Source organism: Syzygium oleosum, unplaced genomic scaffold (genome assembly GCF_021117445.2).
Source record: "Syzygium oleosum isolate NSW1041296 unplaced genomic scaffold, Sole_v2.1 Sole_v2.14, whole genome shotgun sequence".
In the NCBI taxonomy this organism is placed as follows: domain Eukaryota; kingdom Viridiplantae; phylum Streptophyta; class Magnoliopsida; order Myrtales; family Myrtaceae; genus Syzygium; species Syzygium oleosum.
In genome coordinates, this window is record NW_026607498.1 from 9,500,205 (window position 1) to 9,526,314 (window position 26,110).

The following is a 26,110-nucleotide window of genomic DNA, read 5'->3' on the forward strand; positions in this document are numbered from 1 at the left end:
CGACTGTGTGTACCCGACAATATGGAACTCAAAGATGAGATCCTATCAGAAGCACATCGCAGCAAGTACAGCATTCATCCGGGTAGCACCAAGATGTATCAAAATCTACGTCAACACTATTGGTGGAGTGGCATGAAAGTGGATGTAGCCAAGCACGTAGCCAGGTGCTTGACGTGCCAACAAGTGAAAGCGCAGCATTGCAAACCAGGTGGACTGCTACGACCACTTGAGATCCCGGAATGGAAATGGGAACACATCACGATGGATTTCGTGATGGGTCTACCAAGGAGTCAGAGAGGTAATGACTCTATTTGGGTCGTAGTGGATAGGACTGACTAAGTCTCGCTCATTTCATTGCTGTACGAAAGGACTTTACCATGGACAGATATGCGGAATTGTATGTACGCCATATTGTTCGCCTTCATGGAGTACCAGTGACGATTACTTCGGATCGAGATCCCAAGTTCACCACTACATTTTGGAAAAGTCTTCAAGTTGCCATGGGAACGAAGCTGCAGTATAGTACAGCTTATCATCCGCAGACGGATGGTCAATCCGAGAGAACGATTCAAACTCTCGAGGATATGCTGCGAGCTTGTGTTTTGGATTTCAAGGGCAGTTGGGAGGAACAACTGCATCTCGTTGAGTTCGCTTACAACAATAGCTATCAACAGAGTATTAGAATGGCACCATTTGAAGCGCTATATGGTAGAACCTGCAGAACTCCGATATGTTGGGATGAGGTTGGAGAAAGGAGAATAACAGGTCCAGAGTTGGTACAGCAATCAGTTGAGGCAGTTAAGGTCATCAGAGAAAGGCTTAAGACAGCTCAGAGTCGTCAGAAAAGTTACGCAGACAAACGATGAAGACCTTTGGAATTCCAAGTAGGTGATCACGTCTTCCTCAAAGTGTCACCTATGCGAGGAACTTCACGATTCGGCAAGAAAGGAAAGCTAAGCCCAAGATATGTTGGACCGTTTGAGATTTTGGAGAGGATTGGAATCTTAGCTTATCGTCTAGCTTTACCGCCGAAACTGTCTCAAGTACATGATGTCTTTCACGTATCGATGTTGAGAAAGTATGAACCTGATCCGACCCACGTGCTAAATTATGAAGACATAGACGTGGACGACAAAGTGTCGTACGTGGAAAGACCGGTATGGATTGAGGATAGAAAGGAACACGTGCTACGAAACAAGACGATTCCTTTGGTTAAGGTGATTTGGCAACACCACGAAACGGAAGGAGCAACTTGGGAAAGCGAAGAAGTAATGAGGCATCAACACCCCCATCTTTTTGAATAGTATGGTTATTTGTAAATTTCGAGGACGAAATTTCTTTAAGGGGGGAAGAGTTGTGACATCCTCAAATTCGACCCTATTCGGAATGTAATGAAATGATGATTTTAATCGATGCATTATTAGTAATTCTCGCTCTGAATTGATCACTCATGAGAGACTAACCGATTGGGAAAGGCTGTTAAGGAATTAAGTACGCACGACCTGAGAACTCGATCAGGGATTGACAATTCGACCATAAGGATTGACGAGGGACAATTTTGAGCCATTATGGACCGATCAAGGGATGGTTATAGAATGATTCGCCAATAGCATACAATCGGATCGCGGGTGATTCCGTTTGACCGTTGTATGTATTGCGAACGATCCTAAACCCATTGACTGATGATCGCGTACTTTGGAACTAACGATTGATCCCTCGCAATTACATGACAATCGAGATCATCCATGGTTTGAGAAAACTTAAACGTGGTTTGATACCGAATCAACCACGGGTCGACCGCGTAACTCCTAAAAGCCGCCCGTTAGTTTGAGATATACTAAAGTCGCAATTGATTGATTTTTACCACGAATTAGAATCCGAATTTGGATGTCGAATCTTTGAGGATTTCAAAACTAAATTATGGGACACCGCCTCATTGATTTGCTCGTTTATCGGTTTACTCGAAATTCTCGGAAAAGGATTTAGCGGGCCGAGAATTTGAGCCCACGAGGAAGTGGGCCAGATGAAGGCACATTGGGCCTCAAGCCCAATGTGATTCGGCCACATGGGCCCAAGGCAAACCCAAGTGGCCCAATTTAGCCCATTGAACCCAATTTCAAGCCCAATTTCAATTCAAGCCCAAGTTTGAGCCCATTAGCATTTTCAAGCCCATTCATAATCCGTTTGAGCCCAAATTTGATTATACGAGCCCGTACGAAATTCTAGCTCGTATACGCGTATAAGTATTTTTATACCTTGTGAAATTACCAAAATGCCCTTCTTGCATTTATGACAAAGAAACCAAAGAAAATGATGAAGAAGACTTTGGGGGTTTGGCATTTACGTGGGGGGAATGATGATGAAGACTTATAGGGCATGCATTAAAGGAGAGAAATATCTCTCTTGTTCCCTCTCTTCTCCCTCCCGCGTCCATTCCTCTCTCTCTCCTCTTTCCTCTTCCACGCAACTTCCCCTTGTCTCTTTTTTAAGTTGCTCCTTCGGCTGAGCAAACAGAACAGCCCCTAGCTGCTGTGTTGCTGCTCTGTGGTTGCCGTGGAACCACCAACAGCCACGCCGTGACTCCCGCCGCCGTGCGCAACCCGTCCGTGCCGTTTTCCGTCGCCAATCGCCTCACCGAAGCCAAACCGGTTCGTGGCTGCTGTCCAGCCGAGACCCAGTCGTCGTCGTCTTTCCGTGTTGATTCCGGACCGTGCAAAGCGTAGCCCTCGCCGCCGCCGACGCACCGGTGTTTCCGGAATTTTAATCGGGTGAGTTATCGCCCTAATCCCTTGCTTAGTAGGTTAAACTTCATTAGAGCGGATTAGTTTAAGTTAATTGTGCTTAGTACTAATTGATTAGGGATTAGTGATAATCTATTGGATTAATTATATTATTATTTTATTAATTTTCGGAAATTAAATAATAATATTTTATTAATTTTCGGAATTAAAAATATTATTATTTTATTAATATTTTTGTGGAAATTCCGAAATTAAATTGTGTTTATTTTAGGCTTAAATTGTGATGCCTAAGCTAGAATTTGCCTTATATATTGGTTTGTATGCCAAATTGAATTGTTTGGTTAATTTTAAGTATAGCATGTCGGGTACTTAATTAATAAACCCTGAGGTGTCGGGTTTATTTGTTAAGTTTTATGTGAGAAATATGTTGTGGATACTTGAATATAGAAGCATGCCAAGTTTGGAAATTTATTGATATGTGCATAATCACGTGTGAATATTTTAGTACATTTTTATGTGTGAAAGTTGGATATTTCAACGTATTAGCACGGATTATGTTTGCATCGGCTATTGAAAATTATAATGATGGAACCTGAGTGTTGCTATGTGTGCATGATCACCTAAAGGTTCCTTTCGTGCCCGGTTATATCGGAAAACCGTATACCGGATGACCGCCAACCTAGGGTTTGGCCGTGGCCCTAACGGGTGTCCCCAATTTGGTAATTGGAAGCCGTCGCTGGTAGCAGGGGAGACGTAGTCATTCGCGAATTGGATTCGGAATGAACCCATTTATGGGATATGCCGTCATTGTGGTTGGGTGAGACGATGCCGTGATGCCCGACGGGCGGGACGATGCTCGGTTATGCCGGAAGATTGCCAACCCGATGTGAATAACGCAGTTGTGCCGTAGCCCCCGTGTGGCTGTAGTAATTGGAATACGCGTGAAAATTATGGTAGCATTGCGCTTGATTATGGAATGAAATTGTTAGACACGTTATGGGACGGGTCAAGCGGTTTCACTTTATAATCGGGACACGTGTGAATGCATTGTACTTGAGAAAATTGATGCGTATTCTGATTGTATTATATGCTTATTGCATTATTATGGCATACGGTGAATCATAACGCATGGGCGTGTGCATGTGCCTGGGCAAGGTAAGGTTGCTCTGATGATTGTGTTGTGAAGTACCTTATGTTCTATATTGAGTTGTCTGCCATCGATGTATCGTTGCATGTTTTAGGTACATCCGAGATGAGTTGACCTCCTAGTCGAGGCTTAGGTCGTGAACTCGCTGAGATTTATCTCATTCGTTGTTGTTAACCACTTTTCAGGTCATCCGAAATGAGTACACGTACCGTTCCTTGGGAACCGGCTTTTTGAGGGAGAACACCTTTTGAGGTTATCCTCGTAGATAGAGGAGCTAGGTTAACCCCTACCTGTTCTGGTTGTAATCGGGAAGGTTCGCGTGGCGGACTTGTAATATATTAACCCGATGTATTGCTAATGATGTTGTTTAAATTGAGGTGTGTTTTCCTTACTATCCCGTTAATTGATTGTTGTTGGGTGAATTAAGTTCGCTTCTGCATGCGTTTAATGGATAATGAGTCGATTGGGTCGGCGACGTGTCCTGGGACGTTGCATTTATAACGACCGTGGTGGGATGTTAGGGCGCTCGAGGGTCGGGGCGTGACAAAAAGTGTCAATCGATGTTAATATATAGATTAAGCATAGATCTAATCATAAAATTCACATTCTGCAGGCACACCGATAAAATTGGTGGATTTGACTGAATATATTGTGCTTGCTGGCAGGCTCGAACCGTACATTCTAGGACCTTGTCAGTGAGTGGGGCTTGGCCTAAGCAAGGGCTTTGAGGATCGGCCCCGTCAGCCCATAAATTATTAAAAATTTACATTGATAAATATTTATTTTAATATATCTACCTTGAAAAAAAAACTTTGTAAATATTGAAAAGAGAAATCGATGCTTAAAACAGAAAAAGAAAAGTGTTCACACTTAAAGTACAGTACCACAAAATTACGGAATTGTTTTCTATTTAAAATTCCGTTTTAACTATTATTTAACTCAGTTGTTTTTTCTTTAAAAAGTTAGACATAGCCCATGTGATTGGCCAATAAATTCCAAAGGGTGAGGTTGGCACTTGCCAAAATCCACCAAATTGGGTTTGGACATGACCTTTAGAAATTCGAACCGAACCTGTCTAGTGATCAGGTCTAATTAAGTGTATCTTATTACGTCATATTCAGATATGTTTTCCTCTATATATATATATATGATGTTTTAGTGTTCAAATCATTTGAAATTGCCACCACCAGCTCCGAGAATGGATGGGACAAGGTCCATTGACCATAATTGACTTGGGGATTGGGACTAGACGCCCCTTAATTCCCTCCATCGTAGGGCAAGGAGTGAGCTCATTCTTTTTATCTATTATTTAGCTCAGAATGATGTTGCTTACGAGGTGATGTGGGAAAGTTATGAGCAATCTCTGTTCCACTCCTGGCAATTTACGATGTGAATAAATCTCCCGAGAAAGTTCCTAGCAATCTCGTTTTGCCTGGACTCTACTTTTGTTAACCTTAAACGGCCTATTCTTAAAATTTCAGAAAATCCGTATTCCACCCGGCCCACCGAATATGAGTTTAAAATGGATTTGAGACCGACATTGCCACCACTAGTTAAAAATGAATGAGAGCTCGCAGAAAATCTCCACAAGTGAATTGGTCAGAATGTACTGTTTATAATTTTCACAGCCTAGTAATTTTAATTTTCTTCCCTCCAGGAGTACATCAAATTGTTTTATTTAACAACAACCCCCATATAACCAATTACAAAAAACTTTTTTTTTGTAGCATTACTATCACGAAATCTCACTTGTTTTTTTAGGGCAATTATACAGTAATTAGCTATCTATCAAGAGTTAGCTTATGATTACAAATTCGACAAAGAAAACATTACAAGTTAAGTCGCACGGATGGTTAGATCAGAATTTATATGCATCAAAAGAATTTGGTTTCTAGTAGAATATCTTTGATTCACCGCACAAGCTACTTTTCCGCAACCAATGGCTGTTCTGCTCTAGTATCTTCTTCTGTGGAGAAAACTACTAATTGATGGCCAAAGCGAAATAGAATAATGTCGCGGTCATTCAGTTATGTAGCAACCGCAAAGTCCACAAATTTCCAGAAGCGGATTGAGAGAGAGAGAGAGGGTTGTGTTCAAAGGGAAAATTAAAGAGTTTCAGCTTTGACCTTGCAGCATCCTATAGCAGCGAAGACCACGATGAAACTCCAGTCCTTTGACCCATTACAAATCTCAGTCTCGTCGATTTTTATCTGCCTCTCATCTCCAATCCTATCTACATGCGCAACCCTTTCACACTCTCTGTCGTCGAACCCTCGTTTCCAATTCTTCTTCGTGCGATCCGTTCTCGTTGATCTTCTAGTTCAGTCTCGCCAAGCGATTATGGGCCTTATATTGAACAGCAATCGGTTTCGGCCGATTCCGTCGATCCGTTATCTGAAATTAGCGATGGGGAAGAAAGTTACGCTCACACGCCTGTTGAAGATGGCCGCGACGAATTGCCCCGACTGGACAACCGTCTCCGCCCGCGGTGGGGAGTTCGACTTCGACCTGACTCGCGCGCGGCTGCAGGAGCTCGTCGATCACGCCGCCGCGCTCCTTGCCGCCTACGGCATCGGCCCCGGCAATGTTGTCGCGTTCGCTTTCCCCTACACCGTCGAGGTATGTCCTGATCATCGAGTCTGTTCACGAGTTACTACGCACGGCATGCCTTTGTGCGAGTTTTCGTTTGAGCGATGATGTGAATTCGAATGGGAAAATTCCGGATGATGCTGTTTAAATTCGAAAATGAAATATATGGAAGATCGCGGTAACGATAACTATTTAATGATGAGATCGATCACTTATGAGAAAGATCGACTAGCAGATAGCTTGAAATAAAAGATGTTCCTTGGTGTTTTACACTACTTCCGAGAACAGAGCAACGGAAATATGTGTAAGCATCGATCTATCTTAAAACAAAGTTAAAGCTTATCAAAAAGGAGATGGATGGTTTTGATGGAATCAACCAGTGACAAACTAGTTGTCTGCATATTCTGAAAAAAATATGTGTGTATCTCTATTCCGCGGGGACTAGTGTGATACTTTGCTGATTGGAAATATATGTTTATTTTGCAGTTTGTGATCCTGTTTCTGGCGGTCATCCGTTGCCGAGCCGCAGTGGCTCTGCTCAACCCGGCCTACAAGGCTAAGGAGTTTGAGTACCACCTTTCCGACTTGCGATCGAAGCTCCTATTGACACCAAATGAAGGAAACCAACTGGCTCAATCCGCTGCTTCCGAGCTTAACATCCCCCACCTAACCACCAGGCTTCACTCGGCCAATTCGAAAATCACTCTCTCTTCAACTAACATAGAGCCGGATCTCGACTCGATGTCCAAAGTTGTCAACGATCCCTCGGATGTCGCTCTGTACTTGTGCGACTCTGGCACCCCAAGTCACAAGTTCTTGGGGGTAGCTTGCGTCCCAGCTTTCTGCCGACGCATGCAGTTTACTCAGAAGGAACTGGCTATAGCGGTTGAGTATCCATTTCTCCAGGATCGACATTTAGTCCTTGCATTCTTGAGCTCTTTATCTGCCGGGACTACAGCGGCTGCTAGGTCCTCAGCATCGAGATTTTTGGATAAAATGATTTCAGGCAATGCCACGCGTCACACGGCAGTTGTTGGTCCTGGTGTACGTTACAGGCCAGAAGTTGCCCGTCCAGATATGCCGGAGGGAAATAATGCACCTACGACAACCGAAGAGAACAAAACCGAGACCGAGAGAGGTGGAGAAGAAGCGACATTAACGGAAGAGTTGGCAAACCTAGGTGGGACCATGAGCAATGATATGCCAGTGGGAAATAACGCACTTTCGATAGCCGGGAGAGGTGGAGAAGAAGACAATGGTAGGGCGACATTAACGGAAGAGTTGGCAAACCTGGGTGGGACCATGAGCAATGATATGCCAGTGAGAAATAATGCACTTTCGTCCGCTGCTATGGGGGGATGATACTCCATCCCTTTCACCCATTAGAAATCTCGGTCGCGACCGCCACCGAGCTCGCACTGCCAGCGAGTCTCCTTGATTTTTATCAGACTCTCATCTCCAATCCTATCTACATGCGCAACCCTCTCACACTCTCTGTCGTCGAACCCTCGTTTCCATTCTTCTTCGTGCGATCCGTTCTCATTGATCTTTGTGTTCAGTCTCGCCAAGCGATTCTGGTGCGCCTCCTCAATTGAACCGCGATCTGTATCGGCCGATTCGGTCCATCCGTTCTCTGTAATTAGCGATGGAGGAGGAACTTACGTTCACAGGCCTGTTGAAGAAGGCCGCGTCGGATTTCCCCGACAGGAGAGCCATCTCCGACCCCTGGGAGTTCGAGTTCGACCTGACGCGCGCGCGGCTGCAGGAGCTCGTCGATCACGCCGCCGCACTCCTTGCCGCCTACGGCGTCGGCCCCGGCGATGTCGTCGCGCTCGCTTTGCCCAACATCGTCGAGGTATGTCCCGATCATCGAGTCTATTCACGAGTTATGATGCATGGCATGCCTTTTGTGCGAGTTTTCATTTGAGCGATGATGTGAATTCAGACGCGAAAATTCCGGATGATGCTGTTTAAATTCGAAAATGAAATATCTGGAAGATCGCGGTAACGATAACTATTTGATGATGAGATCGATCACTTATGACAAAGATCGACTAGCAGAAGGCTTGAAATAACAGATGTTCCTTGGTGTTTTGCTCTACTTCGAGAACTGAGCAACGGAAATATGCGTAAGCATCGATCTATCTTAAAACAAAGTTAAAGCTTATCAAAAGGAGATGGATGGTTTTAATGGAATTGGATAATGATACAAATAGTCCATGAATTTTGACCCAATGTACAATTTGATCCTTAAACTTTCAATTTATTCAATGTAGTCCATGAACTTTAGCTGCGATCTATAAACTTTTAATTTATTTAACGTGGTTCTTGGACTTTTGGTACATATTAAATTTAGTCCCCGAACTTTATAAAAATGTTCGATGTGGCCGTTCATGGATCACATTGAACATTAACCTAAAGTTCAGGGATTATATTGAACAAATTGAAAATTCAGGGATCAAATTGCACATTGGGCTAAACTTCAGGGATTGTTTGTGTCATTTTCCCTAATGGAATCAACCAGTGACAAACTAGTTGTCTGCATATTCTGAAAATATATGTGTGCATCTCTGTTCCGCGGGGACTAGTGTGATCCTTTGGTGATTGGAACTATGTGTTTGTTTTGCAGTTTGTGATCCTGTTTCTGGCGGTAATCCGTTGCCGAGCCATAGCGGCTCTGCTCGACGTGGCCTACAAGGCTACGGAGTTTTGGTACTACCTTTCCGACTTGCAACCGACGCTCCTATTGACACCAAATGAAGGAAACCGACTGGCTCAATCCGCTGCTTCCAAGCTTAACATCCTCCACCTAACCGTCAAGCTTCACTCCGCCGATTCCAAAATCACTCTCTTCGACTGACATACGACCGAATCTCAACTTGGTGTCCAAAGTCATCAAGAAATTGGGACAACCGTCACATCCCAGCTTTCACAATTTCTCGGAGGTGGCTCCGTACTTGCACAACCGTCACATCCCAGCTTTCAGCCAACGCGTGCAGTTTACTCAGAACGAATTGGCTACTGTGGTTCTATCTAAAAAGCGTAAATATGCAAAGTCTCCTGATTCTACTGTGATTGAGTATCCATGGCTCCATTATCGACATTTAGCTCTTGAATTGATGAACTCTTTAGCTGCCGGGACTGCTGTGGCCCTCCCGGCGGCCACGGCAGCTGCTAGGTCCTCAGCATCGAAATTTTTGGCAGATACGTTTTCAAGCAATTCCACGCGTCACACGGCAGATGATGTTGCTTGTGTACGTTACTGTTCGCTCGTTTTACGACGAGGAATATCCTTCACCGAAACTTCGATTTTCGGTTTTTATTAAAGTAGGTCCTGTGGCTTGATTTCTAGGAAAATCGTGGTGAAAAACAGAGTGTAGTGCAGGGTTATATGGAAACGGGTAGAAATTGAGTGGATTGAAAATGGATCTGAGATCAACACGGTTTTTAACTATGTTACAATACTCCTATGAAAGCTGTAAAGGACTTGAAGGTTAACTAAAGCTACAGGAAGCTGTAAACGCAGGAAGTAAAAGTGCAGAGGAAACTAAAGTGCATATAAGCTTGAGTGTTTTTGCATTCTTGTCGCCTTCTCTTTTCTTCTTTCTTCTGAGTATTTATATCTCCTCCTATCCTGTAACTGCTTGTCGGTTACTTCTTTGTTTTCGAACTTTGAATCTTGGCGCTTTCAATAACTGCCTTATCTACCCACGTTTTCCAATTTCATTGTCCATCAAAACTTGATATCAACTGCTAGGATGACTTCCAATTTGGATAAATAATCTCCCACGATCTGCTCGTGTTCACTATCTCCGCTTTTTGCTCATAACTTCCTGTTGTCACGATTCACGTGGCTGGGTTGTGATCTTGCCGATTTTCGGTAGCTTCAACATTTCCCGAAATGTAAACTTTTCATGTTTCGGTAAAATTACCGATTCTCTCCAATCACAGAATTCGGGACATGGTGCCATTCACGCTTACTACATTCCCGAATTTTTATCCAAATGTACTTCGGCAAACGACTGAGCTCCATTGTCCGTCGGATTTTGACATTAAACCGACTTGACATCCATGCCGATTTTGGTGTAAACAAATGCCCCCTTTTAAAAGAATTAAAAGAACTTTTAATTCTTTTAAATGTCAAAGAAATAGTACCTATTCTTGACGTCGCTTCGTCACCTTGCTTCGCGCGCCTACCTTTTCGTCTCCAAAACACTTTCTATATAAATCGTTCCTTTTCGTTCTTCTTCATCTTCACCTTTTTGAATCTCTCGCAATCTTTTCCGACACTCTACTAAAATCCATGGCTTCCAAAGCTTCCAAGGACCAAACTTTCTCCTTTTTCGCATCGATGCCTCGACCGATATTATCTATTCCGGGATTCTAATAATTTCAAAGAAGGATCTCATCTGTTCTCTGTACAGAATGATTTTGAAGATTCTTATATCCTTGGCCCTGCTGCTCACAATCACTTTTTCGTTCCACAATGCCTGTCAAACCGCTTCCCTCGTCATCAGATTGAGGTACTTCCCATCCATGAGTCATCTATTTTGGTGTACCAGTGGTATTCTCGTCCTTCTCGCCTTAGGGCTTTCTCTGATTTTGATTCTGAATTCTATCAATGGTACCTTTGTCTTCTTCCTTCTAAGGGTTCTCTTTGGAATACCCTTTCCATCCATGATGCTTTGCGTCTTAGTTGTTTCGACTACCATGTGAATCGAGAACTAATTGGCGCATTGTCCTGTTTTTGGTCATCTTCGACCAACTGCTTCTTTTTCCCTTTTTCTCCTATGTCGGTAACTTTGCTTGATGTACATTGTCTTACTCGGGCTCTCTCTTTTGGGTACGCACCCGTCTACCCCTGTCTCTAGACTCTCATTCGCCGCTCGCAAATTATCTCGATTCGAAAATGGCCTACGGGACATTCATGAAAAACTACTTTAAAAAGGAAAATGCAATTACCGACGAGGAGCACACTGCTTTTCTTTTATACTGGCTCTGTAAATTCCTTTTCTGCCACCCTATAGTTAGGGTCTCGAACGATTTTGTTGCTGTTGCTTCTGCTTTAGCTTCAGGGACCTGGCTTTCTTTAGGCAAGACAATGTTGGCTTTACTCTATCGGGGTTTAGCCCATGCTTCTTCCTCCACTGCTTCAGATGAAGTTAGTGGCGTTTTTGGTGGTCCCCTTTGGCTTCTTCAAGCATGGGCAACCTTCTATTTCCCTGCTTGGTTTTCCAAGGATCAAGTTATCCAACCTCTCTCGATTTCTATTCCTGACCAACTAGTCTGCCAAACTTTGAGTAGGAAACTGGTCTCTGTTCCTAAAACCCCATCCTCTTGTTTTCGGTACTTTATTTCTCAAATTTATTCCATTAAGGAGAATCCACATTCTTTTTCTCCTTTCTTTACCCCTCAATTCAAATCTTACCTTCCTGCCTTTCGAAGAACAAAAGTGACTTTTGGCAACTGTCTTGACTTCTCGTTGATCTCCCCGTGAGATTTTCGACAAAAGGCGGGTTTTCGCGGCTTCAAATCTATTCTCCCCAATATCGTGCCGTGCAACTTGGGTTAATTCAAGGAGTTCTTGTTCCTGCTCTTTACACTTTCTCTGTTGCTTCCTTTGACAAATTAACTTGCAAGCTGAAGGATGATCAGCCTTTTAATGAGCTGACCACGTTGATATGGAGTATCTACCGATTGTCCCGTGTCATCGAATTCACTGGTCACTCTGATTATTCTTCAGCCGATTTTGACCTTTGGTGGAAGGATTATCAAAAGACTGTGTTTTCAGATCCACTGGACCTGATTCTTTCAAAAATAAGAGATGATGTTCCTCCTATAGCACCAAAAGCAATTGAGGCTGTGAATATGTCTCCAACCAAGTCAATAGAACCCTCCGAAGGTAATTTGATTCTGATTTTCAATATATGTTTTGCTTGATTTTCAGCCTCCCATTTAACATCATACTCTCGCAGTGAACAAGAAAAGAAAAACCTCAAACTCTATTGTCCCAAAGAAAACACCATCAAAACGTGGCTTTAGAAAAGTAACTATTCGTTCCTCAGAATCTCCAGAGAATCCTCCAACATCTGATCAATCTTCAGAGCTCAAGCTTCGAGCTATGATGAAACCGCGCCCACCAAAAGGTACTTCTCTTTCTCTATTCATGGAGACTAGCAATATGCATATTAGCACTAACCTGTACATCTTTTGATTAATCCAGATACTCCCAAGACTGATCCATCCAGTGTTGCTTCCCCTGTTCCTTCTCCTAGCAAGGCTCTTATCATATCAGCCCCAAATCTTTCACCAGTAATCCCTGCTTCTTCGATAGAAGTTACTGCTGAGTTGATTCAAGATCAACCTCCTATTTCAGATTCCCAAGAAGGTATACCAACGCAGGATACTTCTACCAATGTCATAGAACCTGAAGAAAATCTTCCTCTACCTTTTACTGGTAAATGTCATTGCCCTGTATTTGACTCGAAATTTCTATTCAGTTATCTGACATACATTTGTTACAGCTGCAGCTTCTGACATACCTGCTTCTGCACCTCAAGAGATTCCAACGCCTGAAGACACGATGATTCAGGAACCTTTGAGTGTGCAAGTGCCACCAACTTCTCAGATTATCACTGGTTTACCTCTCTCAACATCCTCTGCTGTGCCCAATCCATCTGCTCAGATAGAAATTTCCTCTTTAGCAGAACGGGAGGAGTTGGAAAGAATATTGGCAGGTACTCATCCCAGTTCTTCAATGACTGATGACTCCTCAGGGCCTTCAACTTTGTCAATGTTTGCCGAAGTTCCTAAAGAAGTAGCTAAAGCTAAATGAGAACAGCTCTTAAACCTATTAGAGCCTAGTTATGGGAAGTTGATCATTGACTCTAACAAAGAATGCCAAGCGAGGAATCTTTTCCGGGAAATATGCTCTGGCCATCCATCTTTTATCTTGTCGGATTCTTTTCAAGACAAGATTGATCTCTTCGCTCTTGATTTCGTAGATGCTGTGACTACAATCAGAGTCAATCTTGATCATCTCCCCCATCTTCTCTTTGGAGAAAGCCGAGGACTGGCAATCCAGGATGAGTTAGCCCACAAACGTGAAGATGCTCGTCTCTTCTATAATCATTTTAAAGTTGAGGCAAGCAAGCTTCAAAGATTGGAGGCCAGAAAAGCAAAACTTGAAGCAGAGCTGAGGATGGTGGATGCTCAAATTATAGATCAGAAATTCACAGTCTCAAACTTTTCTCCCACACTTAGACGCAAGATGCAGAAATGTAGGGAATTGGAGAAAGAGTTTGATAATACTATTGGGTTGGTTAGGGTTCATGAGAAGAAAAGGGCAGAGATTATGGATGAAAACTACAGGCTAGAGATTAGATTAAGAGACTTTGTAACTGAAGCCAAGACCCTATTAGCTAATTGGAGATAAAATGTCGAAACCATCTGTTGGATTCCATTCTTGGTCTATTTTGCATTTGCTTAATTGTAAAATATCCCGACAGAGCAAATTCCCGATGCTGTATATTCAAATGTAGGATATCCCGATAAAGCAAATTCTCGATGCTGTATATTTTAGCAATCGGTAACTCAAACGTTCTACCCAAATATCGCTCTTTATCTCTGTCTGGTTCCTTTGGATATCTGAATCAACTCAAAGATAACTGTTCCACTGCAACTTGCGTAACTGAAAGATCAAATGCTTACCTTTCCTATCATTCATTCTCTCTGAACTTATTGGCTACCAACTTAATAACTGCTCATCCACACGCATGAGTCAAATTCCATTTCCAACCTATCTCTCCGAGAAAATTCTGACACATCATCCTCCACGATCTGCTCCCTTTATAACTGTTTAAGCTTGCCACAGATTCCCTACAAACTCACAATCCTGTTCATGATGTCTTCACATGGTTCTTCATCTCGTTGCTTCTTTGGTCTCGATCACGTAATAGTCGTAATACTTATGAAGGTAAACTTTCTACCCGACCTTTGACGACCATTCTTCATTCCTTTTAACATGACAACTTGCTTCATTTTCTATAGGTGATCGATCCTTATGGAGGCGATTACACGAACTGCTGTCCCAAGGACACCATGCTTTATTATTGAACAACAATCATAAGGTAGAAGTTACCAACCTGACAGACTTCTTCAGATCCAAAGTATTTCTGTCTGCAGATTCTACCTTTCTGGATCTGGTCTGGGAGCTATGTTCTTTATTCCCTGATAACTTTGATGCATTCAAACATAATGTGAGGGAGATTTGGAATTTGGAACCTGTTGTTGTGGAAGCTGATGCTCTTCAACTTTATATTGAAAAGGAGTTTTCACGATTGCAAGATTCTAAGGCTGAATATGCTCAAAACCCAGGAGTCTTGTACTCAGGCTAAAGATGACGTTGAGATGGCACGTCGACTCCTTACTTTCTTTTTGAATCATCATTGTGTAGAACAGAGAGTGATCAGAGATGAAATCTCTCGAGTTAGATCCATGGTTGAAGTTTCTTCAAACAGGTACAGGCAGTTGCTTCGAGAAGCTTGGGAAAAGTTTGAAGTTGTTCGCTTCCATTCTCATCACATGAAGTATCTTGAAGAACAACTTTCTGAACTTCACCCGAATCTTGCCTTACATTCTAATCTTGTAGCCCAAAATCTCAAACTTGTTAAGGATATGCAAATCTTTGTAACTAAGATCAGAACGTATTTTGACTTCTAGTGGATGAATAAATCTCCTTATGTTTCCCAGATTGATGGATGATATTTCTTTAGGAATTTCCCATTTATAGAACGTGATAGTTCTTTTCCATTGACATCCATCAACCTGTATGCATTCCCATTCAGCACTTCGGTAACTAAATAGGGTCCTTCCCAATTTGATGACCATTTACCGAATTCTCTATTTTGGAGATTAAAAGGCAATATTGCTTTCCATACTAGATCCCCCACCACAAACTGCTTAACTTTAACTCTTTTGTTAAAAGCTCTGGCTACTCTTCTCTTTTGTGCAATCAATTGATCCAAAGAAGCCGCACGAACCTCATCTAGTTCATCCAGATTTATATGCATCCAATCTTTATAATCTTCGGCAACATTTCACTGTAATTGGACTCTTAAAGATTGCACTCGTTATTTCCACTCGGTAAAACCGCCTCTTGTCCATATGTAAGCATATAAGGGCTGATACCTGTACTTGATCTTCGTGACGTTCGGTATGCCCACAATACTATTGACAATAAAGTATCTCATTCCCTTGGATTTTCTTCTAGATGTTTCTTGATAAGACCAATAACAACCTTGTTAGTAGCCTCAGCTTGTCCATTTGCTTGAGGATAGTACGGTGTGGAATAAATCATTTTGATTCCTCTTGATCATGCAAATTCCTTTACTTCACTTCCAATGAACACTGTACCTTGATCGGCAGTAATTGATTCAGGCAAGCCGAATCGATGAATTATATTTTCCTCCATAAATTTGATCACGGTCTTTTGTGTTATACTCTTGTATGGAATGGCCTCCACCCACTTCGTAAAATAATCCGTGGCTAACAAAATGTAACTGTGCTTATGAGAAGAGGGTGGGTAGATCTTACCAATTATATCCATTGCCCATCCTTTAAATGGCCATGGCTTTATAACAGAATGGAGCTCCATAGCAGGTACATGTTGCAACGGTCCATGTTTTTGACATGAAAGACATGCTTTGGCATAATTGATACAATCCTGCATCATTGCTGGCCAAAAATATCCATACCTTTTTAACAGCCATCTCATCTTGATTCCTGCTTGATGAGCTCCACATACGCCTTCATGTGTTTCTTGTAAGTTTCCCGTCGGGAGAAATTATTACCAATCCAGCTCCAGCCATGCTCTTAGCACGCGATCCATCAAAATACATAGTCCATGGTAGAACTTGACTGAGACTTTGCTCATTTTCTTCCATTTGTAAACATGGATATTCGGTAAGAAAATCAACAATGGCTTGGCCTTTTACTGCTTTGATCGGTACATATGTCAAATCAAACTCGGACAAGATAAAGGCCCACTTTGCTATACGCCCTTTTATAACAGGTCGGGATAGCATATATTTTATTATATCAGTCTTACTGATCACATGTACTATAGTTGGCAGCAAATAATGCCTTAACTTCATACAAGCAAAGTATAAAGATAGACATAATTTTTCAATTGCGGTATATCTTTTTTCTACATCAGTTAACACCCTGCTCAAATAATATACCGCTTGTTCTTTCCCATTCTCATTTTCTTGAGCCAACATACTCCCGATAGTTATATCGGTAGCTGATAAGTACAATTTCAGTGGTTTGCTTGCTTTTGGCGGCATTAATACAGGCGGATTCATTAGATAAGCTTTGATCGAATCAAATGCCTTCTGTTGTTTTTCTTCCCATATAAATTCATCTTGCTTTTTGAGACGCAAAAGCTGCGTCATCGGCTCCATTTTATCAGACAAATTGGCAATGAATCTTCTTAGAAAGTTTATTTTCCCGATCACCATCTGCAATTGTCTCTTTGACGTAGGATGAGAGAGCTCCATGATAGCTTTTGTTTTGTTCCTGTCAACTTCAATTCCCCTCTGATTGACCAAAAATCCCAAGAAATTTCCTGCTTGTATTCCGAAGGCACACTTGGCTGGATTCATCTTCAATTTGTATTTCCTCGTTCTAATAAACGCTCGCTCGAGATAATCCAGATGATCTTCTTGGGCTGATTTAACCACCACGTCATCAATATAAACTTCTAAGAATTTACCAATCATATCATGAAAAATCAAATTCATTGCCCGTTGGTACGTAGCTCCTGCATTCTTTAGTCCAAAAGGCATAACCACCCACTAAAAAGTCCCGATTGCACCAGGACATCTAAATGCTGTCTTCGGGACATCTTCCTTAGCGATAAATATTTGGTTATAACCCGAATGACCATCCATCAGGGATAACATCTCATTTCCCGATGCTGAGTCTACTAACATATCTGCCATAGGCATTTGGTATTCATCCTTTGGAGTGGCATTATTCAGATCCCAAAAGTCAATACAAACTCTCAGCTTCCCATTCTTCTTTTTCACAGGGACAATATTTGAAAGCCACTCTACATACCTGGTTGTTTCAATAAATCTTGCTTTCAGCAGCCTTTCTATTTCCTCCTTGACTTTATCCACCACATCCGGAGCAAACCTCCTTGCTAGCTGCTTATGTGGACGAAATCCTTTCTTGATTGGAAGGCGATGTTCTACAATATCTCTTGACAAACCAAGCATTTCATTATAGTCCCATGCAAAACAATCCTTATACTTTTTGATTAGATTAACCAACTTTTCTCTCATGCCCCCTTGTAAAAAAGCACTTACATATATCGGGCGGAAACAACCAGGCTCCCCTATATTAACTTCTAACAATGTTACTTGAGCCTCCATTGTCCTGTCTTCTTTGACTAATGGGTCTTCCCATTCATCTATACAATCTGAGGCTTCAACCTTTTGATGCGCCATTTCTGCCAAATGTGTAAAGTACCTTTCATAAACTTCTTGCAATACTGACTCGCTTTCCATATAGAATATGTAATTCTTCCAATGCCAAGCTTGACTTAGGGATCCATTCAGCTTTGACATCCCCGAAGCGGCAATAAGCAAGGGACTGTGGATCTATCCCTGGTGTTTCAACAGCATAACATTCATGTGCACAGTCTCGATATTTTCGGCAAATGTCAGTCCACCCGATTGAAGCATATCCCGAATCTGCCTCAACATATTCCACTTTATCGCCATTCCAGAATGCCAAGACTTGATGCAAAGTTGAAGGTACGCACTGATTAGAGTATATCCAATCTCTTCCGAGCAGCAGATTATATGAACCATCAGACTCTATCACAAAGAAAGTCGTTTTGGACGACTTGGACCCTATAATCAAGTCCAGCACTATTGCCCCCTTGACTTCGGTAACTTCCCCAAGAAAATCAGCCAACTGAACATTGGAAGAGATAATGTCATCATCATCCTTCCCTAATTTCTTGAAGTACTTGTAAGATACGAGGTTCAAAGTGGCTCCGGCATCTACGAAAGTTTTACCGACAAACCTACCATTGACCTTCCCTGAAATAACCAAGGATCTTAGATGCTTTGCTTTTTCAGAAGGTACCTTATCAAACTTAATGGCTTCCTTGTCGGGAAACTGGAATTCTGCCATGGCTATCTCCTTTTTCGAAATGTGTTCGGTATCTTCTTCCACTGCCAAATTAGTTCCATGCTCCGCTAGAAGTTTAGCATGGATCATGTTTATCCATAATGGATGATCATATTTCTTTGACATTTTGGGGTAGCCAATTCGGTAACTCCTGTCATTTCCTCGTGACCATTTAGGACCCAAGTTATTTTGCCCTAGCTTTCCTTGATGTCTTGGGTTGAGGGCTACAGTGAACTGCCCAAAATTAACTATCTGAGGAGCTTGTGAAACTTCTTCTTTTCTCATTTCAACTCGAGAGCTATTTCCCGAATCCCTTGGTTCTGATTTAATCTGATCTTTTTTATCAGGGTTTCTCTTCCAGACCCAATTACCTTTCTTACCGACAGATGTGAAAGGTGAATCATGCTTCGCTGTACTTTTAGCTCGGCTATTTTGGAAATTCCTTTGCTTGTTTTTCATCCGCTGAAAACGCCTCTTGATGGTTCTGTAAGACGCTTGTCCTAGCGATTTAACTGTTGACCATTTTCTTTCGGGAGGATTGTGTGGTACCTTAACTGTTTTTCGCTTGTGGATTTCCTGGGAATTTGATGGTGGTGGATCATCAAACTCTTCTCCCCAGCCAGTCGGCACAATTGGTAATGACGAAGGTATATAGTCATCCGTATCTCCGTAATAGACCACATAGTCAAACTTCCCACTAGGTTCTCCAAGCAATCCGACTTTAGGATCACCTTCTTTATATCGTTGCCATAAATTCTTTTTCTTTGCAGGCCTGGGTAATGTTTCTTTTTCTTCATGGACCTGAGTAGTCGATTCCCGAAGTTGGAAAGCTGGTTGCGATGAATCATGGTGATATTCCTTCCTCTCATATATACGACTAACATCTTTCCTTTCGGGAACATGCTCTGTTTGTCTTGATTGAACTTCCTGATCTCTAGTTTGTACCGTATGATTTTCGGTAGCAACAATCTCAGATTTTACCTGTGGTCTACCTATTCTGCGGACAAACGATTCTGATCGATATCTCCCCCTTGTTCCTCTCATGTATTGAAACTTGGGTATTTCCCGATCCTGACGAATTAGCTCTTGGTGACAACGAGTGCAAAGTTGCTTGTTATCGCCGCCTGTCATATCTCGTATGTTAACCATACTAATCATGTTCGGGAAAGGGTCTGTGTCCACTTCCATTGGGGCCTTGCCTTTGTCTTCAGCAAACTTAATTTTGTCTTGGCGAATTGCCTCTTGAATAGTCTTTCTAAATACAATGCAATTCACTGTATCATGAGTTGTAGAGTGATGCCACTTGCAATACCTCTTATCTGTCATTTCTTCCTTTGGTGGAATTATTTGCCCCTTAGATAACTTGATCACTCCATCCTTCAACAACAGGTCAAATATTTCATCCAACTTGTAGATGTCAAAGGAGTAGCTATTTGTCTCCTTAGCCTTGAACTTGGATGCATCTCTCATCCTGGCTGGCTTTAGTGCTGGGCACACATATGGTTTCTCAAGCACCATAGTTGCTACGGCTATTTCATTCTTCTCTTCGGCTATATCACCTTGTTCGGTATTTTCAGCAAATGCCACTATATGCCGATTGTCCTTATTCGGCTTCTTGTCTTTCTCCTTCAACAAGTGTTCGTATTTGGAAACCCGTGCGTTCAACTGAAAGAAATCGTCAAATGCTTGTCCTTCAAATCTTTCTTTAAGGTTGAACCTTAAGCCATTAAAAGCCAAATCCGTGAACTCCTTTTCAGTAAGTGATGTTAAACATCGGTTCCTGGATTTCTTGAAACGTGCAATAAACTGATCTACCGTTTCGGTACCATATTGATACATCCTGGCCAAATCGGCTACCGTTACCTCTGGTACCGTTCGGTAAAATTGAGAATGGAACTGCCTTTCCATCTCCGTCCATGTCTGAATAGAATTCGCATGCAAATTCGTATACCAAGTGAAAGCTGTTTTTGACAAAGACAGTGGGAACAACCTTAACCTTAAATACTCATTAGTTCCAGCTTCTCCACATTATGCTAAGAATCGACCCATATGTTCCACAGTTGACTGATGTTCTTCTCCTGTAAATACAGCAAAATCTGGCATCTTGAAACCCCTCGGATATGGTATATTGTCAACCCAATCGGGATGTGGTTTCTATACACCGGCCTTGGCATTCCTCTCTCTCGCTCCCAATTGTTGCATTACCACCCCGCAACTCTATCTCGGGTTCCATGGCCTTAAATTTTGCTGGCCTAACCAAGGATCTTGACCTCTAAGATCGAACTGTTGAGGTCGATTCACCCCTTGCTGCTCCACGTTGAAATTACCGGGTAGTGGTGGTCTATAAAGAGGATTTTCTATCACATGAAGATATGGTTGAGGCGCAGGTGGTCTGATACGGTCAACATTAGGCATATTCACTGGTGGAGGTACATTCATCACTGATGGTGCATTTGTGGCCATGGAATTAATCAAATTAATCTCATTTGAGGCATTTTGAGGGAAATTATAAGCACTCACACCATTCACAAGATTTATAGGGGTAGGATTCTCTGGCCTTAGTATAATTCTAACAGGAGGTTGAGAATTTGATCCCCCATTACCATTATATCCAACATGAGGAAGTCCCGATGTTGGTGGGAATGATGTTGTCCCAGGAGGATTTGCATAAAAGGGTGAAACTTGAGAAGATGAACTGGGACGCGATATTACCTCATTTATAGCATTGATCACCATGGGCTTTATCACATCAGTTACGGGTAGAAATTGAGTGGATTGAAAATGGATCTGAGATCAACACGGTTTTTAACTATGTTACAATACTCCTATGAAAGCTGTAAACGACTTGAAGGTTAACTAAAGCTACAGGAAGCTGTAAACGCAGGAAGTAAAAGTGCAGAGGAAACTAAAGTGCATATAAGCTTGAGTGTTTTTGCATTCTTGTCGCCTTCTCTTTTCTTCTTTCTTCTGAGTATTTATATCTCCTCCTATCCGTAGAATCGCTTGGCGGTTACTTCTTTTTTCGAACTTTGAATCTTGGCGCTTTCAATAAGCGCCTTATCTACCCACGTTTTCCAATTTCATTGTCCACCAAAACTTGATATCAACTGCTAGGATGACTTCCAATTTGGATAAATAATCTCCCACGATCTGCTCGTGTTCACTATCTCCGCTTTTTGCTCATAACTTCCTGTTGTCACGATTCACGTGGCTGGGTTGTGATCTTGCCGATTTTCGGTAGCTTCAACATTTCCCGAAATGTAAACTTTTCATGTTTCGGTAAAATTACCGATTCTCTCCAATCACAGAATTCGAGACATGGTGCCATTCACGCTTACTACATTCCCGAATTTTTATCCAAACGTACTTCGGCAAACGACTGAGCTCCATTGTTCGTCGGATTTTGACATTAAACCGACTTGACATCCATGCCGATTTTGGTGTAAACAGTTACGGTCAAAAGTTGCCCGTCCATATCAGAGCAATGATATGCCAGAGGGAAATAATGCACCTAAGACCACCAAAGAGAACAAAACCAAGACCGAGAGAGGTGGAGAAGAAGGCGGTCATTGCGCGAAATTAATCGAAGAGATTGAAAAGTTGAGTGGACCGAAGAAGTTCTCCTATGAAGAGTCGATGATCGCTACCGATTCTTTTGCACATGACAGGATTCTGGGAGGAGGAGGTTTTGGCGATAATGTTGCTTGTGTACGTTTAAAAGTTGCCCGTCCATACCGGAGCAATGATATGCCAGAGGGAAAGAATGCACCTAAGACCACCGAAGAGAACAAAACCGAGACCAAGAGAGGTGGAGAAGAAGGGAAATTAAAGGACGAGTTGGATCTGACCCAAAAAAAATATAAAGAAGAGGAAGAGTTGACAAACCTGGGTGTGCCCAAGAAGTACTCCTATAGAGAGTTGAGCGGCGCGACCAATTCCTTTGCAAGTGGCCTGAAATTGGGACGAGGAGGCTTCGGGATCGTGTACAAAGGGTACATAGGAGAAGATTGCACACCGGTCGCTGTGAAGAAAATAAGATATGGTTCACGCCAAGGGAGAGAGGAGTATATATCCAAGGTGAAATCGTTGAGCCAACTTGGGCACATACACTTGGTGAAACTTAAAGGCTATTGTCACGAGGCGAATAAATTCATCCTGGTTTACAAATTCATGAAACAAGGTAGCTTGGCGGATCACCTGTTTGAAGACAAACCCTTGTTGACATGGGAAAGGAGGTACAACATCGCTCTGGGATTAGCCAAGGCGCTGCATTACCTGCACAAACAATTTCGTCAATGCATAATCCACAAGGATATCAAATCCGACAACGTCATGCTCGATGAAAAGTTCGAGGCCAAATTGGGAGATTTCGGCTTGGCTAAGCTAGTTGACCACACCAGAGTCCCAAGCACAACCCAAGTGAAAGGAACACTGGGTTACTTGGCTCCGGAATACTTTCGAACGGGTAAGGCAAGTAAGGAATCTGACATCTACAGTTTCGGAGTCGTCCTATTGGAAATATTATGTGGGAGAAAAGCCCCCGACTTGAAACTAGCAGAACAAGGCTGCCTTGTTCTGTGGGTTTGGAAGCGTAGTGGATGCAGGAGCTGGTGGGGGCGCCGGTTTTGGAATCTTCACCTTCCGGTGGACGAGAGGCTCGGGAAGGATTTCAACAAAAAACAGGCGGAGGCCTTGATGATTGTGGGGCTGTGTTGTGCTCATCCCTTTGCTAGGTCTCGGCCTTTGATTGAAGAGGCAATGGTCGTTTTGAACTTGACGTTAGAGCCTCGCAAACTCTCCTCGAAGATGCCAAGTTTCGACATATAATTGACCCAAACGTCTTGTCTAAATACATTTGGCTTAATATCTCATTTTGGTAATTGCTAATTTTGGTAGCGCACTTCATTTTGTTCGTAAGCGTAAAATTCCAATTGCAACTCAAGATCCTTTTTGAAATGACACTATTTGACATGATTTAATCTAAATAAATATTTTAACTACCGTACGCTCAATAATAAATGAGAAAGACGGTACAACAGCTTTTTGATAATGACCTCTATTTCCAACAAAATAAAAATAGACATCATTGAGTCACTATCATGTCTTTCTTCTTATCTTTTCAAAGTCCACTCATTTAAATATCTAATCATAACTTTTCCATTATATAGATGTATAATCATAGTTTGTCACTTTTAAGGAAAACTACTGCAAGTACCTAAAGTAATATGCTAGTTTCATCCTCTCCTTCTAAAAATCAATTTGTTTGCCATCGTGAATCAATTTACGAAAATGGCTTTAAGGGTAACTCGTGGATAACGAAGCTGACTAGTATAGCGATGTTTGATGATTCTGGATCCTCTGGTCACCTAAAACTCGTGTCGTGGAATATCCAAGTCAGCAAAAATCGAGACTGGCCTAAATTCCAAGAAGCGGGAGACCAGGGTCATCGGGCCCAAAGCCCATCCCGCTTGGCCTGCCGCTGCCTGTGCTGGTGAAGAGCGAGTCGACAGAGGCGCTTGGCGAGAGGGAGCGTAGGGGGCGGCTGGAAATGGCAGCCACGGCTAGCCGTTGCACTGATTTTTTTCAATACAGAATGATACGTAGGTGGAGGCTGTCCTGTTTGTGTGAATTCTGAATCAGCAAATTGATAGAGTGGATAGTATAAATCACCAGCACCTGAACATATGAACGCATGAAACTTTGGTTTTGTGGAAATTTAAAAGAAGAAAGGCAGTATGAAGTAAGGACAATTCTACACTTGAGGATATGGTGGTTTGTTTGTCTGTGATGATCATTTTCTGTAAATAAGCTGGAATAAGGCTTTGTTTATTTCACAGAAAATGAATGATTTGGAAAATTAATCTCTTATATCGCTTACAAAAGTAAATGAGCGGATAATATTTTCGACATCAATGAAAATGTTCCGACATAAATTGTTGTCAGTGATGAAAACATTTTTAATTGACTGACTATGGCCGCACTTAACACCCATGACAAAGGCAATCAAGTTTACCTCATCCGACTGCGTCTCCACCAATATCGGTTGATGGTTTGGTCCTGAAGGACGTCTTGATAACAATATACATACTTACTCCCTCAATGGGTTATAATCATAGCGTCACGAGTATAACCCATCAATCTCAATCTTCAATAACCCACAACAAAACCAGAAATCATTTCAAAACTCAGGTTTACAAACCAAATCATATAACTTTTCACGATTCAATATATATCAAAGTACATTTCATAAACTGTATTTATAAATCATGATCATTTCGTGATTCTTTCATAAAAGGTTTCATAAACTATTTACAGGCAATCAACTCAAACTGTAATCAACAAATACTTTTCCATTTCTAATAAATGGAATAATAGTAAAAGCTTGATCCAGATTTTATGCAATGAACATGCCATTTAACTCATAGTATATTCAATATATATAGCTTTTGAATATAAGCTTACAAACACAAATAAGAGATAGTACTACTCACCCAGTAAAGCTGAAAATCTACATACGATGATTGCTCGAGCCGAAACACTCGAATTCCTATCAATTGATCGAAAAATGATATCAAAATCCGAGTGAAACTCTGCCTTAACCAACGACTCGACTAGTGTAACATCCTCACCTTGGGGTTATTAATGCAACATTCCAAGAGCATCGCCGTCCCGTTTCTTTTATCTTCTCATTAAGAGCATGACGTCCCGTTCATTATTATCTTTCGTTACGAACAAGCGGAAGCATAAACTCGGGACAATCAAACAAACAACGGGTTAAGACAAGCATCATGAGCAAACCTTATATTTACAGGCTGACTTCTATATTACATGAGTGTATTCTACAAGCCCCTTTCTATGGGCCTTTTTCCCTTTTCAACACACTATATGCATCCACGTAGGCTGGGGGAAATTCCTATTTTCTCTAGCATGGCCACAGCTCCCAAAACTAATGTGAGACTTCCATGCCTACAAATCTGAAAAACAACGGAATGAGTTGAGGACTCAGTAAATAAAACTCACTAAACTCCGGATAGGAGGATGCCTTGCCATCGAACAAAGCACATGTCATAACCACATCAATTGATAGCAGATCAATGGCAAATGTGCTTCAAATATACTCTTTTTTGTGCATAAGATGATCTCAACTTGCCTTTCTATTCAAGCAACAACATCACAATCAAGAGCATGCATACGAGGGAATCTTTGTCTCAACCGTTGGTACGGTTCTTCCGGAAATTCTCCAGGCAACGTCCCCTAATCCAAGGGCAATGGCTTTTCATCCGAACATAATCGGGCAACGTCCCCTATCAATGGTGACGGCTATTCATCCGAACTTAATCGGGCTACGTCCCCTAATCAAGGGCGACGGCTATATTTTCCCTCGTGAGACCATCATAACAACTTGAGTACTTCACGCGAAGTGTGTATC

The 26,110-nt window shown here is 42.0% G+C and overlaps 3 protein-coding genes across 3 annotated transcripts; all 3 read left to right on the forward strand.

Moving 5' to 3' along the window:
• The first annotated feature begins 5,985 nt into the window (after window positions 1-5,985).
• LOC115661720 (probable CoA ligase CCL9) lies at window positions 5,986-7,839 on the forward strand. The gene is made up of 2 exons (XM_056317646.1): window positions 5,986-6,507; window positions 6,964-7,839. The coding sequence occupies exons 1-2, from the start codon at window positions 6,046-6,048 to the stop codon at window positions 7,837-7,839; spliced, it is 1,338 nt and encodes a 445-aa protein (XP_056173621.1). The 5' UTR covers window positions 5,986-6,045.
• Window positions 7,840-9,363, forward strand: LOC115661719 (probable CoA ligase CCL9). Its single transcript, XM_030583928.2, has 2 exons — window positions 7,840-8,332; window positions 9,107-9,363. The coding sequence occupies exons 1-2, from the start codon at window positions 8,123-8,125 to the stop codon at window positions 9,335-9,337; spliced, it is 441 nt and encodes a 146-aa protein (XP_030439788.1). The 5' UTR covers window positions 7,840-8,122; the 3' UTR covers window positions 9,338-9,363.
• Window positions 9,364-22,142: 12,779 nt separating this feature from the next.
• Window positions 22,143-23,598, forward strand: LOC130139988 (L-type lectin-domain containing receptor kinase IX.1-like). Its single transcript, XM_056318100.1, has one exon. It carries the CDS (start codon window positions 22,171-22,173, stop codon window positions 23,506-23,508), a length of 1,338 nt encoding a protein of 445 aa, XP_056174075.1. The 5' UTR covers window positions 22,143-22,170; the 3' UTR covers window positions 23,509-23,598.
• Window positions 23,599-26,110: the final 2,512 nt, after the last annotated feature.

Coding starts and splice junctions, on each gene's coding strand:
- LOC115661720 (XM_056317646.1), top strand. CDS start 6,046: ATGAAACTCCAGTCCTTTGACCCATTACAAATCTCAGTCTCGTCGATT. Junction 6,508..6,963: donor CTTTCCCCTACACCGTCGAG/GTATGTCCTGAT, acceptor TTTATTTTGCAG/TTTGTGATCCTGTTTCTGGC.
- LOC115661719 (XM_030583928.2), top strand. CDS start 8,123: ATGGAGGAGGAACTTACGTTCACAGGCCTGTTGAAGAAGGCCGCGTCG. Junction 8,333..9,106: donor CTTTGCCCAACATCGTCGAG/GTATGTCCCGAT, acceptor TTTGTTTTGCAG/TTTGTGATCCTGTTTCTGGC.
- LOC130139988 (XM_056318100.1), top strand. CDS start 22,171: ATGCCAGAGGGAAATAATGCACCTAAGACCACCAAAGAGAACAAAACC.